This window comes from Bos indicus x Bos taurus, chromosome 1 (assembly GCF_003369695.1).
Source record: "Bos indicus x Bos taurus breed Angus x Brahman F1 hybrid chromosome 1, Bos_hybrid_MaternalHap_v2.0, whole genome shotgun sequence".
Classification (NCBI taxonomy): domain Eukaryota; kingdom Metazoa; phylum Chordata; class Mammalia; order Artiodactyla; family Bovidae; genus Bos; species Bos indicus x Bos taurus.
Genome location: NC_040076.1, coordinates 42,250,082 through 42,269,515, shown reverse-complemented (window position 1 = coordinate 42,269,515; position 19,434 = coordinate 42,250,082). Strand labels below are relative to the sequence as shown.

At 37.4% G+C, this 19,434-nt stretch overlaps 1 protein-coding gene and 2 pseudogenes across 1 annotated transcript; all 3 read right to left on the bottom strand.

Annotated features, from left to right (window-relative positions):
- Positions 1-918: 918 nt before the first annotated feature.
- Positions 919-8,303, bottom strand: LOC113897611 (annotated as a pseudogene).
- Positions 8,304-9,939: 1,636 nt separating this feature from the next.
- Positions 9,940-10,911, bottom strand: LOC113898604 (olfactory receptor 5H8-like). The gene has a single exon (XM_027551915.1). The coding sequence runs from the start codon at positions 10,867-10,869 to the stop codon at positions 9,940-9,942; it is 930 nt and encodes a 309-aa protein (XP_027407716.1). The 5' UTR covers positions 10,870-10,911.
- Positions 10,912-15,682: 4,771 nt separating this feature from the next.
- LOC113897602 lies at positions 15,683-16,640 on the bottom strand (annotated as a pseudogene).
- Positions 16,641-19,434: the final 2,794 nt, after the last annotated feature.

Genomic DNA, 19,434 nt, shown 5'->3' with positions numbered 1-19,434 from the left:
AGATGTGAGTAGTTCTAGGGTGAGGAACTCACTCTAAATATATGTAGAACAATGAGGAGATTGGAAGGTCAGGAATGAATCTGAACATGAATCACTTCTTTTTCATACAGTCTAGAAAACGACAAAAGCTACCATAACATTTAAAAAGTGTGGGGGCACAAAACGTTCAAACTCTTGCTCATTTCCATGTCTTTTCCCAGCTAGTCACTGTACACTCTGATATCCTATCATCTTAATGTTATTTGAACTTTGGCAATATGCAATTGAAGACTCTTGCTTTCATCAACACAATCCTGTAAACTTAACATATTATTTTTTTTTCTATCAGTTTCATTATTTTTAAAGTGTTGGATGGTCCAAACCATTACCTTCCTATTCTGCTGGTTATCTTTTCCTTCCTATTCCCATCTCAGTTAAATCTGCATCTCTTCTCTTAGCTTTCTGAATTAGTGACATGGCAACATGGCAAGTAAGTACCCTCTTACTCTCTCAGGATTGGCCTCTGTTCACTCAAACACAATCCTGTCTCCATTGTAGAGTTAAGTATACTATGAGTCTCCAGATTGCACAGCTCTACTACTAGCAAATGCATCATATTCATATTTTTTCAGAGTGATTACAGTATTGTAGTGCTTAATGCATTTATGAAGCCATATTGAGAACATATGTATAAAATATTTTAATGTTTTCTTTAATTATTCTAATATGACATGAATACTTGATTAAATACTATTCTGTGTTTTCTAAAATTTTAATGGCATATGCACATATTTACTAGCACTCCTACCTTAAGTCATTAAAACTCTAGGGTGATTATAAGTGCAAAGAATTTTGAACATTAACTGTCATATAGCACCATCTAACCTGTATTATTATATGACTTGTATTAGTAAAGGAGGACTGATACTAGTATGAATTCTAAGCATTTCTCTGTACTATTTTTGCCAGTGAGTCTACAACTCTCTTATTTCTTAGGCTGTATATAACTGGATTTAACAAAGGGATTATGCCAATGTAAAACAGAGTCCATCATATCCTCATCATCTGCTTGTGCAGATCCAGGGTGCATATACATGAAGAGAAAAGCCCCATAGTATAAACAGACAGATATCAGATGGGCTGCCAAATGGAGAAGGTCCTCCTTATGCATTGTAGAGACTTCTTTTTCAAAATTCTAAAGAGAACAAGTGTAAAAGAGGCAAGAACAATGAGAATAGTGAATACCTGTATAAACCCAGAGAAAATAAATATCAACAGATATTTAATGGAAGGACCAGTGCAGGAAATCTTAAACAATAGTATAATATCACAGTAAAATTGATGTACTATGATGGAATTGCAGAAAGTTCGTTAGGAGGGGCAGCCGTGAGGAGATACCCCTCGTCCAAGGTAAGGAGCAGCAGCTGCGCTTTGCTGGAGCAGCCATGAAGAGATACCCCACGTCCAAGGTAAGAGAAACCCAAGTAAGATGGTAGGTGTTGCCAGAGGGCATCAGAGGGCAGACACACTGAAACCATAATCACAGAAAACTAGTCAATCTGATCACACGGACAGAAGCCTTGTCTAACTAAATGAAACTAAGCCATACCGTATGGGGCCACCCAAGACGGGTGGGTCATGTTGGAGAAGTCTGACAGAATGTGGTCCACTGGAGAAGGAAATGGCAAACCACTTCAGTATTCTTGCCTTGAGAACCCCATGAACAGTATGAAAAGGCAAAATGATAGGATACTGAAAGAGGAACTTCCCAGGTCGGTAGGTGCCCAATATGCTACTGGAAATCAGTGGAGAAGTAACTCCAGAAAGAATGAAGGGATGGAGCCAAAGCAAAAACAACACCCTGTTGGGGATGGGACTGGTGATAGAAGCAAGGTCCAATGCTGTAAAGAGCAATATTGCATAGAAACTTGGAATGCTAGGTCCATGAATTAAGGCAAACTGGAAGTGGTCAAACAGGAGATGGCAAGAGTGAACATCAACATTCTAGGAATCAGCGAACTAAAATGGACTGGAATGGATGAATTTAACTCAGATGACCATTATATCCACTACTGTGGGCAGGAATCCCTTAGAAGAAATGGAGTAGCCATCATGGTCAACAAAAGAGTCCAAAATTCAGTACTTGGGTGCAATCTCAAAAATGACAGAATGATCTCTGTTCATTTCCAAGGCAAACCATTCAATGTCACAGTAATCTAAGTCTATGCCCCAACCAGTAATGCTGAAGAAGCTGAACGGTTCTATGAAGACCTACAAGACCTTTTAGAACTAACACCCAAAAAAGATGTCCTTTTCATTATAGGAAACTGGAATGCAAAAGTAGGAAGTCAAGAAACTTCCTATTGTTCCTGGGGTAACAGTCAAATTTGGCCTTGGAATACCAAATGAAGCAGAGCAAAGGCTAATAGAGTTTTGCCAAGAGAACACACTGGTCATAGCAAACACCCTCTTCCAACAACAGAAGGGAAGACTCTACAGATGGACATCACTAGATGGTCAACACCGAAATCAGATTGATTACATTCTTTGCAGCCAAAGATGGAGAAGCTCTATAAAGTCAGCAAAAACAAGACTGGGATCTGACTGTGGCTCAGATTATGAACTTCTTATTGTCAAATTCAGACTTATATTGAAGAAAGTGGGGAAAACCATTAGACCATTCAGGTATGACCTAAATCAAATCCCTTATGACTATACAGTGGAAGTGAGCAATAAATTTAAGGGACTAGATCTGATAGACAGAGTGCCTGATTATGGATGGAGGCTCTTGACATTGTACAGGACAGGGATCAAGACCATCCCATGGGAAAGAAATGCAAAAAAGCAAAATGGCTGTCTGAGGAGGCCTTACAAATAGCTGTGAAAAGAAGAGAAGAGAAAGGCAAGGGAGAAAAGGAAAGATATAAGCATCTCAATGCAGAGTTCCAAAGAATAGCAAGGAGAGACAAGAAAGCCTTCCTCAGTGATCAATGCAAAGAAATAGAGGAAAACAACAGAATGGGAAAGACTAGAGATCTCTTCAAGAAAATGAGAGATACCAAGGGAACATTTCATGCAAAGATGGGCTCGATAAAGGACAGAAGTGGTATGGACTTAACAGAAGCAGAAGATAATAAGAAGAGGTGGCAAGAATACACAGAAGAACTGTACAAAAAAGATCTTCATGACCAAGATAATCACGATGGTGTGATCACTCACCTAGAGCCAGACACCCTGGAATGTGAAGTCAAGCGGGCCTTAGAAAGCATCACTACGAGCAAAGTCAGTGGAGGTGACAGAACTCCAATTGAGCTATTTCAAATCCTGAAAGATGATGCTATGAAAGTGCTGCACTTAATATGCCAGCAAATTTAGAAAACTCATCAGTGGCCACAGAACTGGAAAAGGTTAGTTTTCATTCCAATCCCAAAGAAAGGCAATGCCAAAAAATGCTCAAACTACCACACAAGTGCACTCATCTCACACGCTAGTAAAGTAATGCTCAAAATTCTCCAAGCCAGGCTTCAGCAATACGTGAACCGTGAACTTCCTGATGTTCAAGCTGGTTTTAAAAAAGACAGAGGAACCAGAGATCAAATTGCCAACATCCGCTGGATCATTGAAAAAGCAAGAGAGTTCCAGAAAAAACATCTATTTCTGCTTTATTGACTATGCCAAAGCCTTTGACTGTGTGGATGACAATAAACTGTGGAAAATTCTGAAAGAGATGGTAATACCAGACCACCTGACCTGCCTCTTGAGAAACCTGTATGCAGGCCAGGAAGCAACAGTTAGAACTGGACATGGAACAACAGACTAGGAAAAGGAGTACGTCGAGGCTGTCTACTGTCACCCTGCTTATTTTGCTTATATGCAGAGTACATCATGAGAAACGCTGGGCTGGAAGAAGCACAAGCTGGAATCAAGATTGCTGGGAGAAATATCAATAACCTCAGATATGCAGATGATACCACCCTTATGGCAGAAAGTGAAGAGGAACTAAAAAGCCTCTTGATGAGAGTGAAAGAGGAGAGTGAAAAAGTTGGCTTAAAAGCTCAACATTCAAAAAACTAAGATCATGGCATCTAGTCCCATCACTTCATGGGGAATAGATGCGGAAACAGTGGAAACAGTGTCAGACTTTATTTTTGGGGGGCTCCAAAAATCACTGAAGATGGTGACTGCAGCCATGAAATTAAAAGATGCTTACTCCTTGGAAGGAAAGTTATGACCAACCTGATAGCATGTTGAAAAGCAGAGACATTACTTTGCCAACAAAGGTCTGTCTAGTCAAGGCTATGGTTTTTCCAGTGGTCATGTATGGATGTGAGAGTTGGACTGTGAAGAAAGCTGAGCACCAAAGAATTGATGCTTTTGAACTGTGGTGCTGGAGAAGACTCTTGAGAGTCCCTTGGACTGCATGGAGATCCAACCAGTCCATTCTGAAGGAGATCAGCCCTGGGATTTCTTTGGAAGGAATGATGCTAAAGCTGAAACTCCAATACTCTGGCCACATCATGTGAAGTGTTGACTCATTGGAAAAGACCCTGATGCTGGGAGGGATGGGGGGAAGGAGGAGAAGGGGACAACAGAGGATGACATGGCTGGATGGCATCACCGACTTGATGGACATGAGTTTTAGTAAACTCCGGGAGTTGGTAATGGACAGGGAAGCTTGGCATGCTCCAGTTCATGGGATTGAAAGAGTTGGACATGACTGAGCCACTGAACTGAACTGAATTTGAATTTAAAAAGCATTATGAATTACAGAATGGAAAAGGCCACCTAAAAATGCCAAAACAAACAGTCAGATGCATAGCCTACTGGTCATGACCATTGGATAAATTAATGGATTGCAAATAGCATTTAGTGATCATATGCCATTGTTGCCAGCAGAAAATGTTCTGTGATTACACTGACTGCAAAAGGAAAAATAACGTATCTTGCTTTCAGTGAGAGAGATCATTTTGTTCTTGGCACGGAAGTTGACCATCATCTTGGGAGTCATTGTGGAGGATATCCAGGCATCCACAAAGGCCAATTTTCCAAGGAATAAGTACGTGGGAATGTGAAGGTGAGGGTCATTGCAGATGAGAGCAATCAGTCCAAGGTTTCCCACAATGGTGATGAGGTATATCACCAAGAACAAGGGGATTTGCCACTGTGGTTGATACTTAAGTCCTGTGAGAACAAGCTCTGTCAGCAATGTTGCTCTTCCATGTCCTCACTGTATATTTTCTGAAATCAATGGGATAAATATTTATTACCATTTAATATGGATCTTTTGGGGGGGAATGGAAATAAATTCTTATTTAAATTCAAAAAATGTGAAGCAATGAACAGATTTAGAAAAATGAAAGACATTCTAAACACGTGTGAAATTTGGGGAAGCAGGGTGGAGTGTGATAGGGAATTGTATATAGGACATGGATATAGGGTCTAGGGAAAAGAAGTTTGAAAGACTTAGATAATGAAATAAATTGAATGGCTTGCAAAGTATCTTGAACATTACTCATCATCTAGTACGTATACACTGAAAATAAGAGATACAAGTGGCACTGTAAGATATTTTAAGAAATTTGTATGAGGTAGTATAGAAAATAATCTACAGGGAGTGGAAATTACAGTCAGGAATGCTAGTCAGGAAACTGTTACATTGTCCAGTGGTTTCCAAACCAGATTACACATTAGAATTGGCTAAGGAACTTTTTGTGTAAAACATGGGTTATGAGGTTTAATGTGCATATTGATTTAGTGGGTTAATAATAAAGTCTAATAATCTGTATTTTTAAATTGTCCCTCAAGTAATTAAAGCAACTCAAGTTATTAAAACTCTTGGCTTAAAACTCAGGATTCAAAAAACTCAGATCATTGTCCCATCACTTCATGGCAAATAGATGGGGGAAAAAATGGAAACAGTGGCAGATTTTTTTTTCTAGGGCTCCAAAATCACAGTGAACCATGACTACAGCCACGAAATTTAAAGGCACTTGCTCCTTGGAAGAAAAGTTATGACAAAACTAGACAACATATTAAAAAAGCAGAGTCATCACTTTGCTGACAAAGGTCTGTATAGTCAAAGCTATGGTTTTTCCAGTAGTCATGTACAAATGTGAGAGTTGGACCATAAAGAAAACTGAGCACTGAAGAATTGATGCTCTCGAGTTGTGGTGCTGGAGAAGATTTTTCAGAGTCCCTTGGACTGCAAGGAGATCAAGCCAGTCAATCCTAAAGGAAATCAAGTCTGAATATTCATTGGCAGGACTGATGCTGAAGCTGAAGCTCCAATACTTTGGCCACCTGATGCGAAGAGCTGACTCATTGGAAAAGACTCTGATGCTGGGAGTGATTGAGGACCTGAGGAGAAGGGGACAACAGAGGATGAGATGGTTGGATGGCATCATCAGCTCAATGGACATGAGTTTGAGCAAATGGCAGGAGATAGTAAAGGACAGGGAAACCTGGTGTGCTGCAGTCCATGGAGCTGCAGAGTCAGACATGACTGAACGACTGAACAACAACAATTTTGCACTCCAAGGCCAAACTTGCCTGCTATTCTGGGTATCTCTCGACTCTCTACTTTTGCCTTTCAATCCCTTATGCTGAAAAGGACATCTTTTTTTGCTGTTAGTTCTAGAAAGTCTTGTAGGTATTCAAAGAACCATTTGACTTCAGCTTCTTCAGCACTAGTTGCTGGGACATAGACTTGGATGACTGTGATGTTGAATGCTTTGCCTTGGCAATGAACTGAGATCATCCTGACATTTTTGAGATTTCACCCAAGTTCTGCATTTCATACGCTTTTGTTGACCATGAGAGCTACTCCATTTCTTCTAAGGGATTCTTGCCCACAGTACTAGATATAATGGTCAACTAAATATATATTTTGGTTCTGTTATTCTGGAAAACCCTATACTAATATAAAAATGCGCTGTTCCTTTAATGAATTTTTGCTTTATTTTGAAAACTAAAAGGAAATATGATAACAGAAGCCAAGCTGCATGCAGTAACCATCTCAAACCAAGGAATCTTCTTGTGCTTTGTTACAAGATTCAAAAAGAGTGGTGCACTCTTATTGCATTCTATATATTTGTACTGTGATTTTTTTTTAGTTTCATAAATATTTCACAAACACTTGTTTAGAAATTCATATGTGCAAGCTATTCTGCCATTCACTGCAAAAAATACAGAGTGTTAAGACTTCTAAGTTGCTATCTAAAAGAGTTTTTAGGCCCCAAATAAGTAATATCCATGCCCAAGGGTGGTCTAAGAAGAGTAAATAAACTAACAGTGTTTCAAATGAGTGGACATTGCCATCCTCTTTAGGGCAATCTGAAAGTGGATCTCATACACTCTAAGGTACAAGACAGACCTTGAAGAAAGACACCATGGAAATTATGAAGGAGCAGTTGGGGGCTGGGGAGGTGGATTCTCTGTGGGGAGACCAGTAAGAGCAAAAGGACATAACTGAGGAGGGAAGTGTATTCAGAGTCTTTCAGTAACTTATTGTTGATATAAAAGAGAGTCCACAGGAGAATTGTGAAGGAAAGAACTTGGAGTTCAACCATAGTATAATTGAAAGGACCTCAACTTATACCACAGTGAACAAATGCAGGGTAAGGAAGATAGAGATAGAAAGATATATACAGATATATAGATATAGATAGATATATAGATATATGCATATATAGACATCATATAGTCTGAACATGCACATGTATAAATAAATATATGCTAAAGTATGTATGTTGTGTGTATACATACACACACACCACACAAAAAACCTGGTAATGGCAATCCATTATAGAGCTTTGAAGAGTAATATGATTTAATCTGACTTCTTTTTACAAAGAAATATCTGGAAGATATGTTTGGAAAATAAGAGAAAATGAGCAGAATGAAGTGGATAAGTAACTGGGATTTTGTAAATCACAGAGGTAGGTGGTTATGAAAGTGAGGGTCACAGTGGTATCAGTAAGAATGTACCTAGGATGAGTGATGGAGGCAGAGAAGGGGTGGACCTGAAGGTGAATCACTCATTATTCTTAGAGTATGGAGTGTGATGAAAATGAACATTTAAGGACTTTGGGGTGAAAACATGCAAACTCTTGTTCATTTTCATTTCTTTCTCAGCCACCCCACAGGCATCACGATATCATATCTTAACATTATCTGAACTTTGATGAGATGCATTTAGATCTCCTCATTGTCCACTACACATCCTGATAATCTGATAATCTTTACATGTTTCTAGTTTCTTACTAGGTTCACTTTTTAAAAATTCAAAGAATATTGATCCATTTTTTTCTATCCTACCCCTTCATTCTTCTTCTATTAGGCAATACAGCATAAATCTTCAATCTAATCTCCTAGCTTTCTTAGTTAATGAAGCTTTTCAAGTTGATCAATAGAATACAGACACAAAAAGGACTGTAGAAGTCATAGACAATGAAAGGAAACATGCCTCTTTGCCTTTTCTAAGCATCACTCTAAGCTAAGAGCATCTCTTGCAGTGTAGCTCTGTTTTCACTGTCTTACTCCCATGCCATTTTTTTCCTCCTTGTTTTCCTTTTCTTTCTGTGATATGACAGGTGATTACCACAAGAAATGAAAGTTCAGTTCAGTTCAGTTCAGTCACTCAGTCGTGTCCGACTCCTTGTGACCCCATGAACCACAGCATACCAGGCCTCCCTGTCCATCACCAACTCCCAGACTCCACCCAAACCCATGTCCAGTGAGTCGGTGATGCCATCCAACCATCTCGTCCTCTGTCGTCCCCTTCTCCTCCTGCCCTCAATCTTTACCAGCATCAAGGTCTTTCCAATGAGTCAGCTCTTCACATCAGGTGGCCAAAGTATTGGAGTTTCAGCTTCAACATCAGTCCCTCCAATGAACACCCAGGACTGATCTCCTTTAGGATGGACTGGTTGGATCTCCTTGCAGTCCAAGGGACTCTCAAGAGTCTTCTCCAACACCACAGTTCAAAAGCATCAGTTCTTCAGTGCTCAGCTTTCTTTATAGTCCAACTCTCACACCCATATATGACCACTGGAAAAACCATAGCCTTGGCTAGACTGACCTTTGTTGGCAAAGTAATGTCTCTGCTTTTTAATATGCTGTCTAGATTGGTCATAACTTTCCTTCCAAGGAGTAAGCGTCTTTTCATTTCGTGGCTGCAATCACCATCTGCAGTGATTTTTGGAGCCCATAAAAATAAAGTCTGACACTGTTTCCACTGTTTCCTCATCTATTTGCCATGAAGTGATGGGCCCGGATGCCATGATCTTAGTTTTCTGAATGTTGAGCTTTAAACCAACTTTTTCACTCTCCTCTTTCACTTTCATCAAGAGGCTTTTTAGTTCCTCTTCACTTTCTGCCATAAGGGTGGTGTCATCTGCATATCTGAGGTGATTGATATTTCTCCCAGCAATCTTGATTCCAGCTTGTGTTTCCTCCAGTCCAGTGTTTCTTGTGATGAAAGTTACCATAGCCTGAATAAAGTGGAATATGGGACCTTTGATGGCAGACAAAATTCCTGGGATGTGCCTCTGTTCAATCAAATACCAACCTGCCTCCACTGTGGAGTTAAAAGTAATAAGACTCTCTGTCTCTAGGTCTATGGTTTATAAGTATCAAAGATATCATAAACAATTCCCCCTTAGAGGATCTTTACTATTTTAGTACTTTATGCATTTTTAGTCATGTTCTAGAACATAAAAGCATATAAAATGATTGTTTGCCTTTGTTTTTTGCTTTGTTTTGGTATTCTATAAACAGTTAATTAAAATTTTTGTAATAAGAAGTAAAAATTATTTAGGGAATTTATTAGGTACTAACATAAGTCCTAAAATTATAGGAAATTATAAGTACAAAAAATTTTGACTACTAATCATTACATAGCAAGATCAAAACTATACAATTTACTTAATGCTTTAGTAAAAACAGATATTACTATGAGATCTAAGAATATCTCTTTAACACTTTTGTTAGTGAATCTATGACTTTCTTATTTCTCAGGCTGTAGATAATTGGATTTAAGAAAGGAATTATGACAGTGTAAAATAGAGAGTCTATCATATCTTGATCATCTGCTTGTTCAGATCCAGGGTGCACATACATGAAGAGAAGAGGCCCATAGTATAAAGAGACAGACAGAAGGTGGGCTCCACAGGTGGAGAAGGCCTTCCTTATTCCTTGTATAGACTTCTTTTTTAATATTGTAAAGAGAATAAGTGAGTAAGAGATAAGAACAATGAGAATGGTAAACACCTGAATTGAACCAGAGAAAATGAATACCATCAGAACATTAATAGAAGGATCAGTACAAGAAATTTTAATCAGTGGCATAATGTCACAATAAAAGTGATGTATTATATTAGAGTTACAAAATGTTACTCTGAATAACAAACCTGTGTGAATTGTGGAATGTATAAGGCCACCTAAAAATGATAAGACTACTAGTTGCATGCATAGTCTATCGGTCATAATCACTGGATAAAGTAATGGTTTGCAAATAGCTACATAGCGATCATATGCCATTGTTGACAGAAGAAAACATTCTGTGGTTACACTGATGACAAAGGAAAAGAATTGTGCCCTGCATTCAGAGAGAGAGGTCATCTTACTCTTGCCCAGGAAGTTGACCAGCATTTTGGGGGTCACTGTAGATGATACCCAGGCATCCACAAATGCTAAACTCCCAAGGAATAAGTACATGGGGATGTGAAGGTGAGGGTCATTGTAGATGAGAGCAATCAGACCAAGGTTCCCCATGATGGTGATGAGATATATCATCAAGAACAGAAGGAACAGGGGGATTTGCCACTCTGGTTGATGTATGAGACCTGTGAGAATGAACTCTGTCAGCTCTGTTGCATTTTTTGTTTCCATATCCTTGATAGATAGCCTCTGAAACAAGTGCAGTAAATGGAAAAAAAGTTATCAAGAATTTTAAAACCAATATTTGTTGAATGTAATTGAAATAAACCCATATACTATCTAAATGCTTTTTATTAATCTTACTACATCATACATAAAAATTACTTGTATAAATTATGTTAAGACAGTGCAATTACAACATTTAAAAATTTGCACCAAAATGAACAGATTTAGAAGAGAAGACGACTTTCTGGGCAAAGTTAGGGGATGCTATAGAAGGAGGTCAAAAAATTCTATGTGTAGGACATGGATGCAGCATCTAAGTACAGATGTTAGAAGGACCCAGTTTGTAAAATGAATTGAATGCCATATGAATGATCTTGAGCTATATTCTTCAAGAAATAAGCAAGAAATGGAAACATATAAAACAGGAAGTGACAACATCTGTTATTTTTGAAATTAAATATTTGACTGCAGAAAATAGACTGCAGGGAGAGAAACTTGTGTCATGAATACTAATCAGGAAGTTGTGGCTATTGTCCAGTGACTCTCAAACTAGATTACACATCTGAATTGTCTGAGAAAATTTTGTTCAAATTATAGATTCTGAAGTATTACTGTAGACTTGGATCAGTAGATCTTGAATGAAGTCTAATAATATATATTGTATAAATATTCCCCAGGTGATTTAAATGTATGGGAAGTTCTTATTTCATGTGTGATATGACATTAGGAGTGACAAAGAAGACAAAGTGAGAGACCGAAATAAATCAGAATGAAGACTCCTTTGTGTTGCTGAATGCAGGTTTGTGTCCCTGATGTAGTGTGAGGTCAAACAAACCAAAATATCTTAGTTTGGAGTAGAGAAGGGTATAATGCAAGGACTAACAAGGAGAATGGGTGGCTTCAGCTCAAAAAATCCTAACTCACCAACAGTTTTCAAAAATTGATGTTTGAAAGCTCAGATGAAATGGCCAGTTTTTGCAATGAGCATCCTCTGAACACCCAGGTATATAATTTTACAAATATAATTCTACAAAACCTTAATAAAAATAAAAAACAATGACTTGGGAGTCATAGAAGTGGCTAAAATATAGTATGATCTATTCATTGGAAAATGTGTATAAGGTAAAGGGAAATAAAGCATGAAAATAAATTTGAGGAAATTTAAAGAGATTTAAAAGTGGATGTGTGTGTGTGTGTGTGTGTGTGTGTGTATAAGTATATACATAATTTAAGATACATAGCACCTGATCCTATTTTCTATCTAGTAAGTCTAGAAACCAAACTTCTAGAAACTGACTTTTTCCTGAACCTAATGTAAAGGAGCTTGATCTACTGCTAGTAATGCTACTGCACATACACTGAATTTGGAATATATAGAGAGAATGACAAAGACTTGATGTGTGCAGAAGAGAATTTTGGTTGCCAATTCAACCAGGGGAACAGTATCATGTCCTCAGAAAATGAATCCTGTGCCCATCACAATGGCATTTTCAGTGTGATTTGTGGTATTTAAGTTCAGCAACAATGACATCAGGGCTATTCAGCTAGAGCTAGAACATGATTTGGAGTGTTGACTACCCATTTCTCCAATGGATTTCTCCAACTTTCCTAGCATTTCATTGTTGGATTCAGTTTTCATTAAATTAACTGTTTTCCTCTTGGAACCAAGAGTACTAGCTCACCCAAAAAAAGAGAAAAGGAAAGACCAGAAAAGGCTACTGAGCAGAGTGATCAGAGAAGAGGGAAGGAGTTGGAAAGCTGAATGTAGGGAACTCAAAGAGAGGAAAATACTTTAAAAGCACAAAGGAAAGTAGAGTGCCCAAAGTGAAGTGACCGCTCTTGTAAGATAATGAGTGAACAGAGATAACTGAGTGTGGAAATTAAGAGATTCTTAGTGGCTTTAGTGAGGGCAGTTTCCATTTTGTCATAGAACTGAATCAAAGAACACTGGAAAGTGAATGGAAGCCAATGGCACAGCAGTGAGGAGAATGAAACAGAGTATCTGAGATGTGAAGAACAGATGAGATTTTTTTTTTCCTTGTAGAAAAATGTCATGAAATTTTTCAAAAGAGATAGAGGAGGGCATTGAGATGACAGTGGGTAGAGAAGTAGAATGAGAAGTGTAGGTGGGTGGAAAGAAAACATGAAACAACAAAAAGCAGGAAGAGAGGGAGGAGCATAGATGGATAAGTGTAAAAAGAGAAAGAAATGAGGAGGGAGAGGAAGTATCAGGGAAAGGCTGAAGATTAAATAAGGGGAAAGTCTCAACGGTTTGGGGGTTTATGTTTATATTAACCGTAGTTTTCCTTGAAATTTTTCAACTCTGGGAAACTTTCCTTTTTTTTTTCCTTCAAATATCCAAGTTTTTATTCCTACGGAATTTGTGTATGACAGTGTTTAATTGAAATAAATTGACTTCAGAAATGTATATTGCCTATAAATATACTAACACTGCATCAAACTTCTTTTCATGTTTGAAAGATACTTTACCTTTGCTATTAGAGATTAGAGCTGACTTTCTCTAGAAATCCTTCTGGTTTTCCGTCACAGCATTTGCTTATCCACAGGTTTTATTAGCAGAATAAAATTGAGCCAAAGACTGGAACTGAATAAAGGTCATATAAATAACCAATGCCAATAACTGCAGCTGTTAACTGTGTATTTATTTGAAATACTCTTTCCTTCCAGTCAGTCCCAAATCAGTAAATAATGAAAAATTCTCAATTCAGTGTATGGGTACTTATGAAGTAATAAAGGTCAAAATGATTGAGGGCTGTTTCCAGCACTTTTGCATATATATGTACACAGATATATTCAATGAAATAATTAAGGAGTGGATGAAAGGATAGAGGGGTTACTATTTAGGTGATATAACTTAAAATTTAATCCACCAGTGTAGTTAATTAAATGGAATAAATATTTTGAACACAATTATCAGAAAAATTACTTACACAGGAAACATTGTGACCTAAATATTTAAATCAACTTTTAATTTAACGTTCTAGTTTACCAACTCTTATCCTGTGGAGTCTTGTGATTATGCTAAGCAGATAATTAAGTATGGTTAAATGGTAAAATGTAGCCTTAGAGCTATTCCGCTTATTCATATTTACTCACAGTAATAAAATAAACAGGTTATTCACAATTTACTTTCAATTTTCAACTGACTGTTCAGGTATCTTGTAAACCAAATCAAAATTATTATAAATTTAAAAGTATTTTAAATTTCTATTAAAAATGAATATTATAAGAGTCATCCTCTCTTACCTATATCTGTTAAGAAATTGTTGAGATTCTTTGAGAGTTTGGCTTTCAGAAGCAAAAAATAATACAAGAGCACCAGAATGACAGTAATGTGACAGTTCTTTCCACAGATTCACTTTGGAGGCTTAATTTTCTAGGCTCAGGAAAATGCTGCTTATATACATTTTAACTGTGTGCACTTGCCAGAAGAGGAAGGAATAATAAAATAAAATTCCCCTGATAGCACCACTGATTCCCTTAATGACAACCTAATATGATGTTAAAGTGTTGCACTCAGAATGTCAGCAAATTTGGAAAACTCAGTAATAATGAGAGCCCATTAAAAATCCTTGAGGAGTTATATGATTTAATCTCAGTTCTTTTTACAAAGAAAAATCTGGCAGATATGTTTGGGACATAAGAGAATCAGCAGAATGGAGGCAACAAGTAATTAGAGTTTTAGAGGTAGGTGGTTATGAAGGTAAGGGTCACAGTGGTATCAGCAAGAATATACCTAGAATCAATAGTGAGAGGAAGACAAGGGGTGGACCTGATGGTGAATCATTCATTAGTCTTAGAGTATGGAATGAAAATGAACATCTGGAGCACACACATCCAAACTCTTGTTCATGTCTTTGCTAGCCACTCACTGGGCAGTATGGTATCATATCTTAACATTATTTGAACTTTGTTAGTATGCATGTTAGTATGCAAAACTTCTCATTGTCATCCACACATTCCAATAACCTTTACATGTGACTATTTCTTTTTCTAATTAATGTCACTTAAAAAAAATTCTAGGACTATTGACCATTATTTCCCAATTCTGCCTCTTCATTCTTATCCATCCTAAACCTTTAGCTTATCTATTAACTTTCTTAGAAAAGTTTTCCAGATTGACCTACAAATACATACACAGCTAGAAAGGACTTTAGAAATCATCATAGATAGTGAGAGATAACTTGCCTTTTGTGTCTCTCTTGGAGCACACTAAGGTAAAAGCATCTCTCATAGTCTAGCTCTTCGTCTTCATTATCTTAGATGCCCTGTCATTTTTTTTTTCTCATTGCTTTCCTATTTCTTTCTGTGATATGAGAGTTGATTCCCATGAGACATGAAATTCACCATGCACCAAATAAAGTGGAATGTAAGACCTTTTGATGGCCAGCAGAATTCCTAGGGTTTGCCTCTCTTCATTCAAATACCAATCTGCCTCCACTTTGGAGTTAAATGTGATTGACTTATAAGTGTCAAAGACATCATAAACAAGTCTCCTTCAGAGGAACTGCTCTGTTTTAATATTTAATGCATTTTAAAACCACATTGAAGAACATACAGGCATAGAAAATATTTGGGGTTTTTTGCTTTATTTTAGTATTCTATAAAGAGGATTAAATTTTTATGTGTTTTGAATAAGAATATAAATCTATTTTATGAGATTTATTAGTTACTAAGGTCTTAAGTCACTAAAATAATAGAACAATTATACATCCAAAAAAAAACTGAACACTATCACATAGCAACATCTAAACCACATAATTTTGTTAATATTTAAATGAAAAGAGTACCGATAATACTATGAGATACAACCATCTCTCTTTAACATTTTTGTCAGGGAATCTATAACTTTCTTATTTCTCAGGCTGTAAATAATTGGATTTAAGAAAGGAATTATGACAGTGTAAAATAAAGAGTCCATCATATCTTGGTCATCTGCTTGTGTGGATCCAGGTCGCATATACATGAAAAGAAGAGGCCCATAGTATAAAGAGACAGACAGGAGGTGGGCCCCACAGGTGGAGAAGGCCTTCCTTAAGCCTTGCAAAGATTTCTTTTTTTAATATTGTAAAGAGAACAAGTGTATATGAGACAAGAACTATCAGAATGGTGAACACCTGTATTGAGCCAGAGAAAATAAATATCATCAGAACATTAATAGAAGGATCAGTACAAGAAATTTTAATCAGTGGCATGACATCACAGTAAAAATGAAGTATTATGTTAGAGTTACAAAAGGTTAATCTGAATAAAAAACCTGTATGAATTAAGGCATGAATAAGGCCACCTACAAATGATGAGACTAGCAGCTGCATGCATAGTCTATTGGTCATAATCACTGGATAAAGTAACGGTTTGCAAATGGCTACATAGCGATCATATGCCATGGTTGCCAGCAAAAAACATTCTGTGGTTACACTGATTGCAAAGGAAAAGAATTGTACCTTGCATTCAGAGAGAGAGATTGTCTTACTCTTGCCCAGGAAGTTGACTAGCATCTTGGGAGTCACTGTGGATGATAACCAAGTATCCACAAAGGCCAAATTCCCAAGAAAAGAGTACATCGGGATATGAAGTTGAGGGTCATTGTAGATGAGTGCAATCAAACCAGTGTTTCCCATGACGGTGATGAGATATATCATAAAGAACAGCAGAAACAGGGGAATTTGCCACTCTGGTTGATGTGTAAGTCCTGTGAGAATGAACTCTCTCAGCTCCGTTGCATTTTTTGTTTCCATATCCTTAATAGATGACCTCTGAAATGCAATGTAGTAAATGGAAAAGGGACATCATTTATTTTTAAAACAGAATCTGCTGAGTGTAGTTGAAATAAAAGCATATACTAACCTGAATATTTTTTATTTTATTTACTCTTACTATGATACATGAAAATTAGTAGTGGAAAAGTTATATTAGAATAATGCAATTTCATCATTTAAAATTTTTTTCAGAAGTGAGCAGATTTAGAACACAGAAAAGCATTATGTCATTTAAAACTTTGCACAGAAAGAAGAAGATTTAGAAGAGAAGAAAGAAATTCTGAAGATGAGCAAACTTAGGGGATACTAAATAACCTCAATGGCACGCCACTCCAGTACTCCTGTCTGGAAACTCCCATGGACGGAGGAGCCTGGTAGGCTGCAGTCCATGGGGTCGCGAAGAGTCAGACGCGACTGAGCGACTTCACTTTCACTTTTCACTTTTCACTTTCATGCATTGGAGAAGCAAATGACAACCCACTCCAGTGTTCTTGCCTGGAGAATCCCAGGGACGGGGGACCCTGGTGGGCTGCCGTCTATGGGGTTGCACAGAGTCGGACACGACTGAAGTGACTTAGCAGCAGCAGCAGTGGCTTTAGTGAGAGCAGTTTTCATATTGAAACAGAGTTGAGTTAGAGAACAATGAGAAGTGGCACAGCAGTGAGAAGAATGAAAGAAAGTATCTAATATGTTGAGAACAGTTTACATTTCTTGACCAACCTAGATAGCATATTAAAAAGCAGAGACATTACTTTGCCAACAAAGGTCCGGCTAGTCAAGGCTATGATTTTTCCTGTAGTCATGTATGGATGTGAGAGTTGGACTGTGAAGAAAGCTGAGCACCAAAGAATTGATGCTTTTGAACTGTGGTGTTGGAGAAGACTCTTGAGAGTCGCTTGGACTGCAAGGAGATCCAACTAGTCCATCCTAAAGGAGATCAGTCCTGGATATTCATTGGAAGGACTGATGCTGAAACTCCAATACTTTGGCCACCTCATGCCAAGAGTTGACTCATTGGAAAAGACTCTGATGCTAGGAGGGATTGGGGGCAGGAGGAGAAGGGGACAACAGAGGATGAGATGGTTGGATGGCATCACCGACTCAATGGATGTGAGTTTGGGTAAACTCCGGGAGTTGGTGATGGACAGGGAGGCCTGGCGTGCTGCGATTCGTGGGGTCGCAAAGAGTTAGACACGACTGAGCAACTGACTGAACTGAACTGAACCACTGGAAGACAGATGTGAATTTTTTTTTCCTGTAGAACAATATCATGTAGTTTTTCAAGGATATTGAGATAAGAATGGGTAGAGAAGTGAAGTGGAAAATTTGATTGAGTGAAAAGAAAACAAAAAGGAACAAAAAGCAGAAAGAGACTAAGAACCATGGATAAACATAGGAAAGATCAGGAAATGGGGAGAGAAAAGTATTAGAAAGGTTGAAGATGAAATAAAAGTCTCAGAGTTTGGGGGCTTAGTCGTGGCAAATATTTGTCTTAAATCTGGTTTCATCAAAAGTTGGCAGCACTGGGAAACCTTTCTTTTACTTTTATTCAAAATTCCAAGTTTATTTTTGTATGGAATTTATATATGAAATAGTATTGCATTTTCAATTTATTTTAAAATTATTCATAAATATACTAGCATTGCCTCAAAGTTCTTTTCATATTTAAAAGATGCTTTATCATTGTTATTACTGTAGTCAAGGCTGAATTTATCTAGAAATTCAGCTTTTCTTTATAGCATTTGCTTCTCCACAACTTTTAGTAGCAGAATCAAATTGAGCTAAAAACTAAAACTGAATAAAGGCAATGTACCTGTAATTGCAGTTCTTCCATGCAATCCCAAATTAATAAATAATCAGAAATTCTTAATTCAGTGTGGGTACTTAAGGCCTGCTGCTGCTGCTGTTAAGTCGCTTCAGTCGTGTCCAACTCTGTGCGACCCCATAGACAGCAGCTCACCAGGCTCCGCCATCCCTGGGATTCTCCAGGCAAGAACACTGGAGTGGGTTGCCATTTCCTTCTTCAATGCATGAAAGTGAAAAGTGAGAGTGAAGTGGCTCAATCGTGTCTGACTCTTCACGACCCCATGGACTGCAGCCCACCAGGCTCCCCCATCCATGGGATTTTCCAGGCAAGAGTACTAGAGTGGGGTGCCATTCCCTTCTCCGGACTTAAGGCCTACCTTTTACTAAAGATCAAAAGAGACTAGAGGGGTATTTTTACCATTTCAGAAGATACGTAAATAGATAGATAGATGATATATTTACATATTCAGTGAAATAACCTAAGAAATACATGGAAAAGTAGTGAATGTAGGTTAACTAAGTAGAATAAATATTTTGAATACAATTGTCAGGAAGATCTTGCATGGGAAACATTGTGGCCTAAATATTTCAACCCACTGTTAATTTATTTAATGTTCCAGTTTACCAAAGCTAATCTTATGGAATAATTATATGATACTTATAGTAACCAAATAATTAAATATCATTAAGGATTACAATGTGGCCTTAGAGCTATCTTGCTTAACCATATTTACTCACAGTAATAAAATATACAGATTATTCACTATTTGTTTTTCATTTTCACCTGGCTATTTTGATATCTTGTAAACCAATTCAAATTATAAATTTTATAGTATTTTTAACTTTCGGTTCAATTCAGTTGCTCAGTTGTGTCCGACTCTTTGTTTTCAGTAAAAACATAATGATATTATAGAAATCATTCTCTCTTACCAATATCTACTAAGAAGTTTTCAAGATCCTTTTAGAGTTTAGCTTTCTGAAGTAG

What these genes read in the sequence shown, in the direction of transcription:
- LOC113898604 (XM_027551915.1), bottom strand. Translation starts at nt 10,869, where the DNA reads ATGGAAACAAAAAATGCAACAGAGCTGACAGAGTTCATTCTCACAGGT.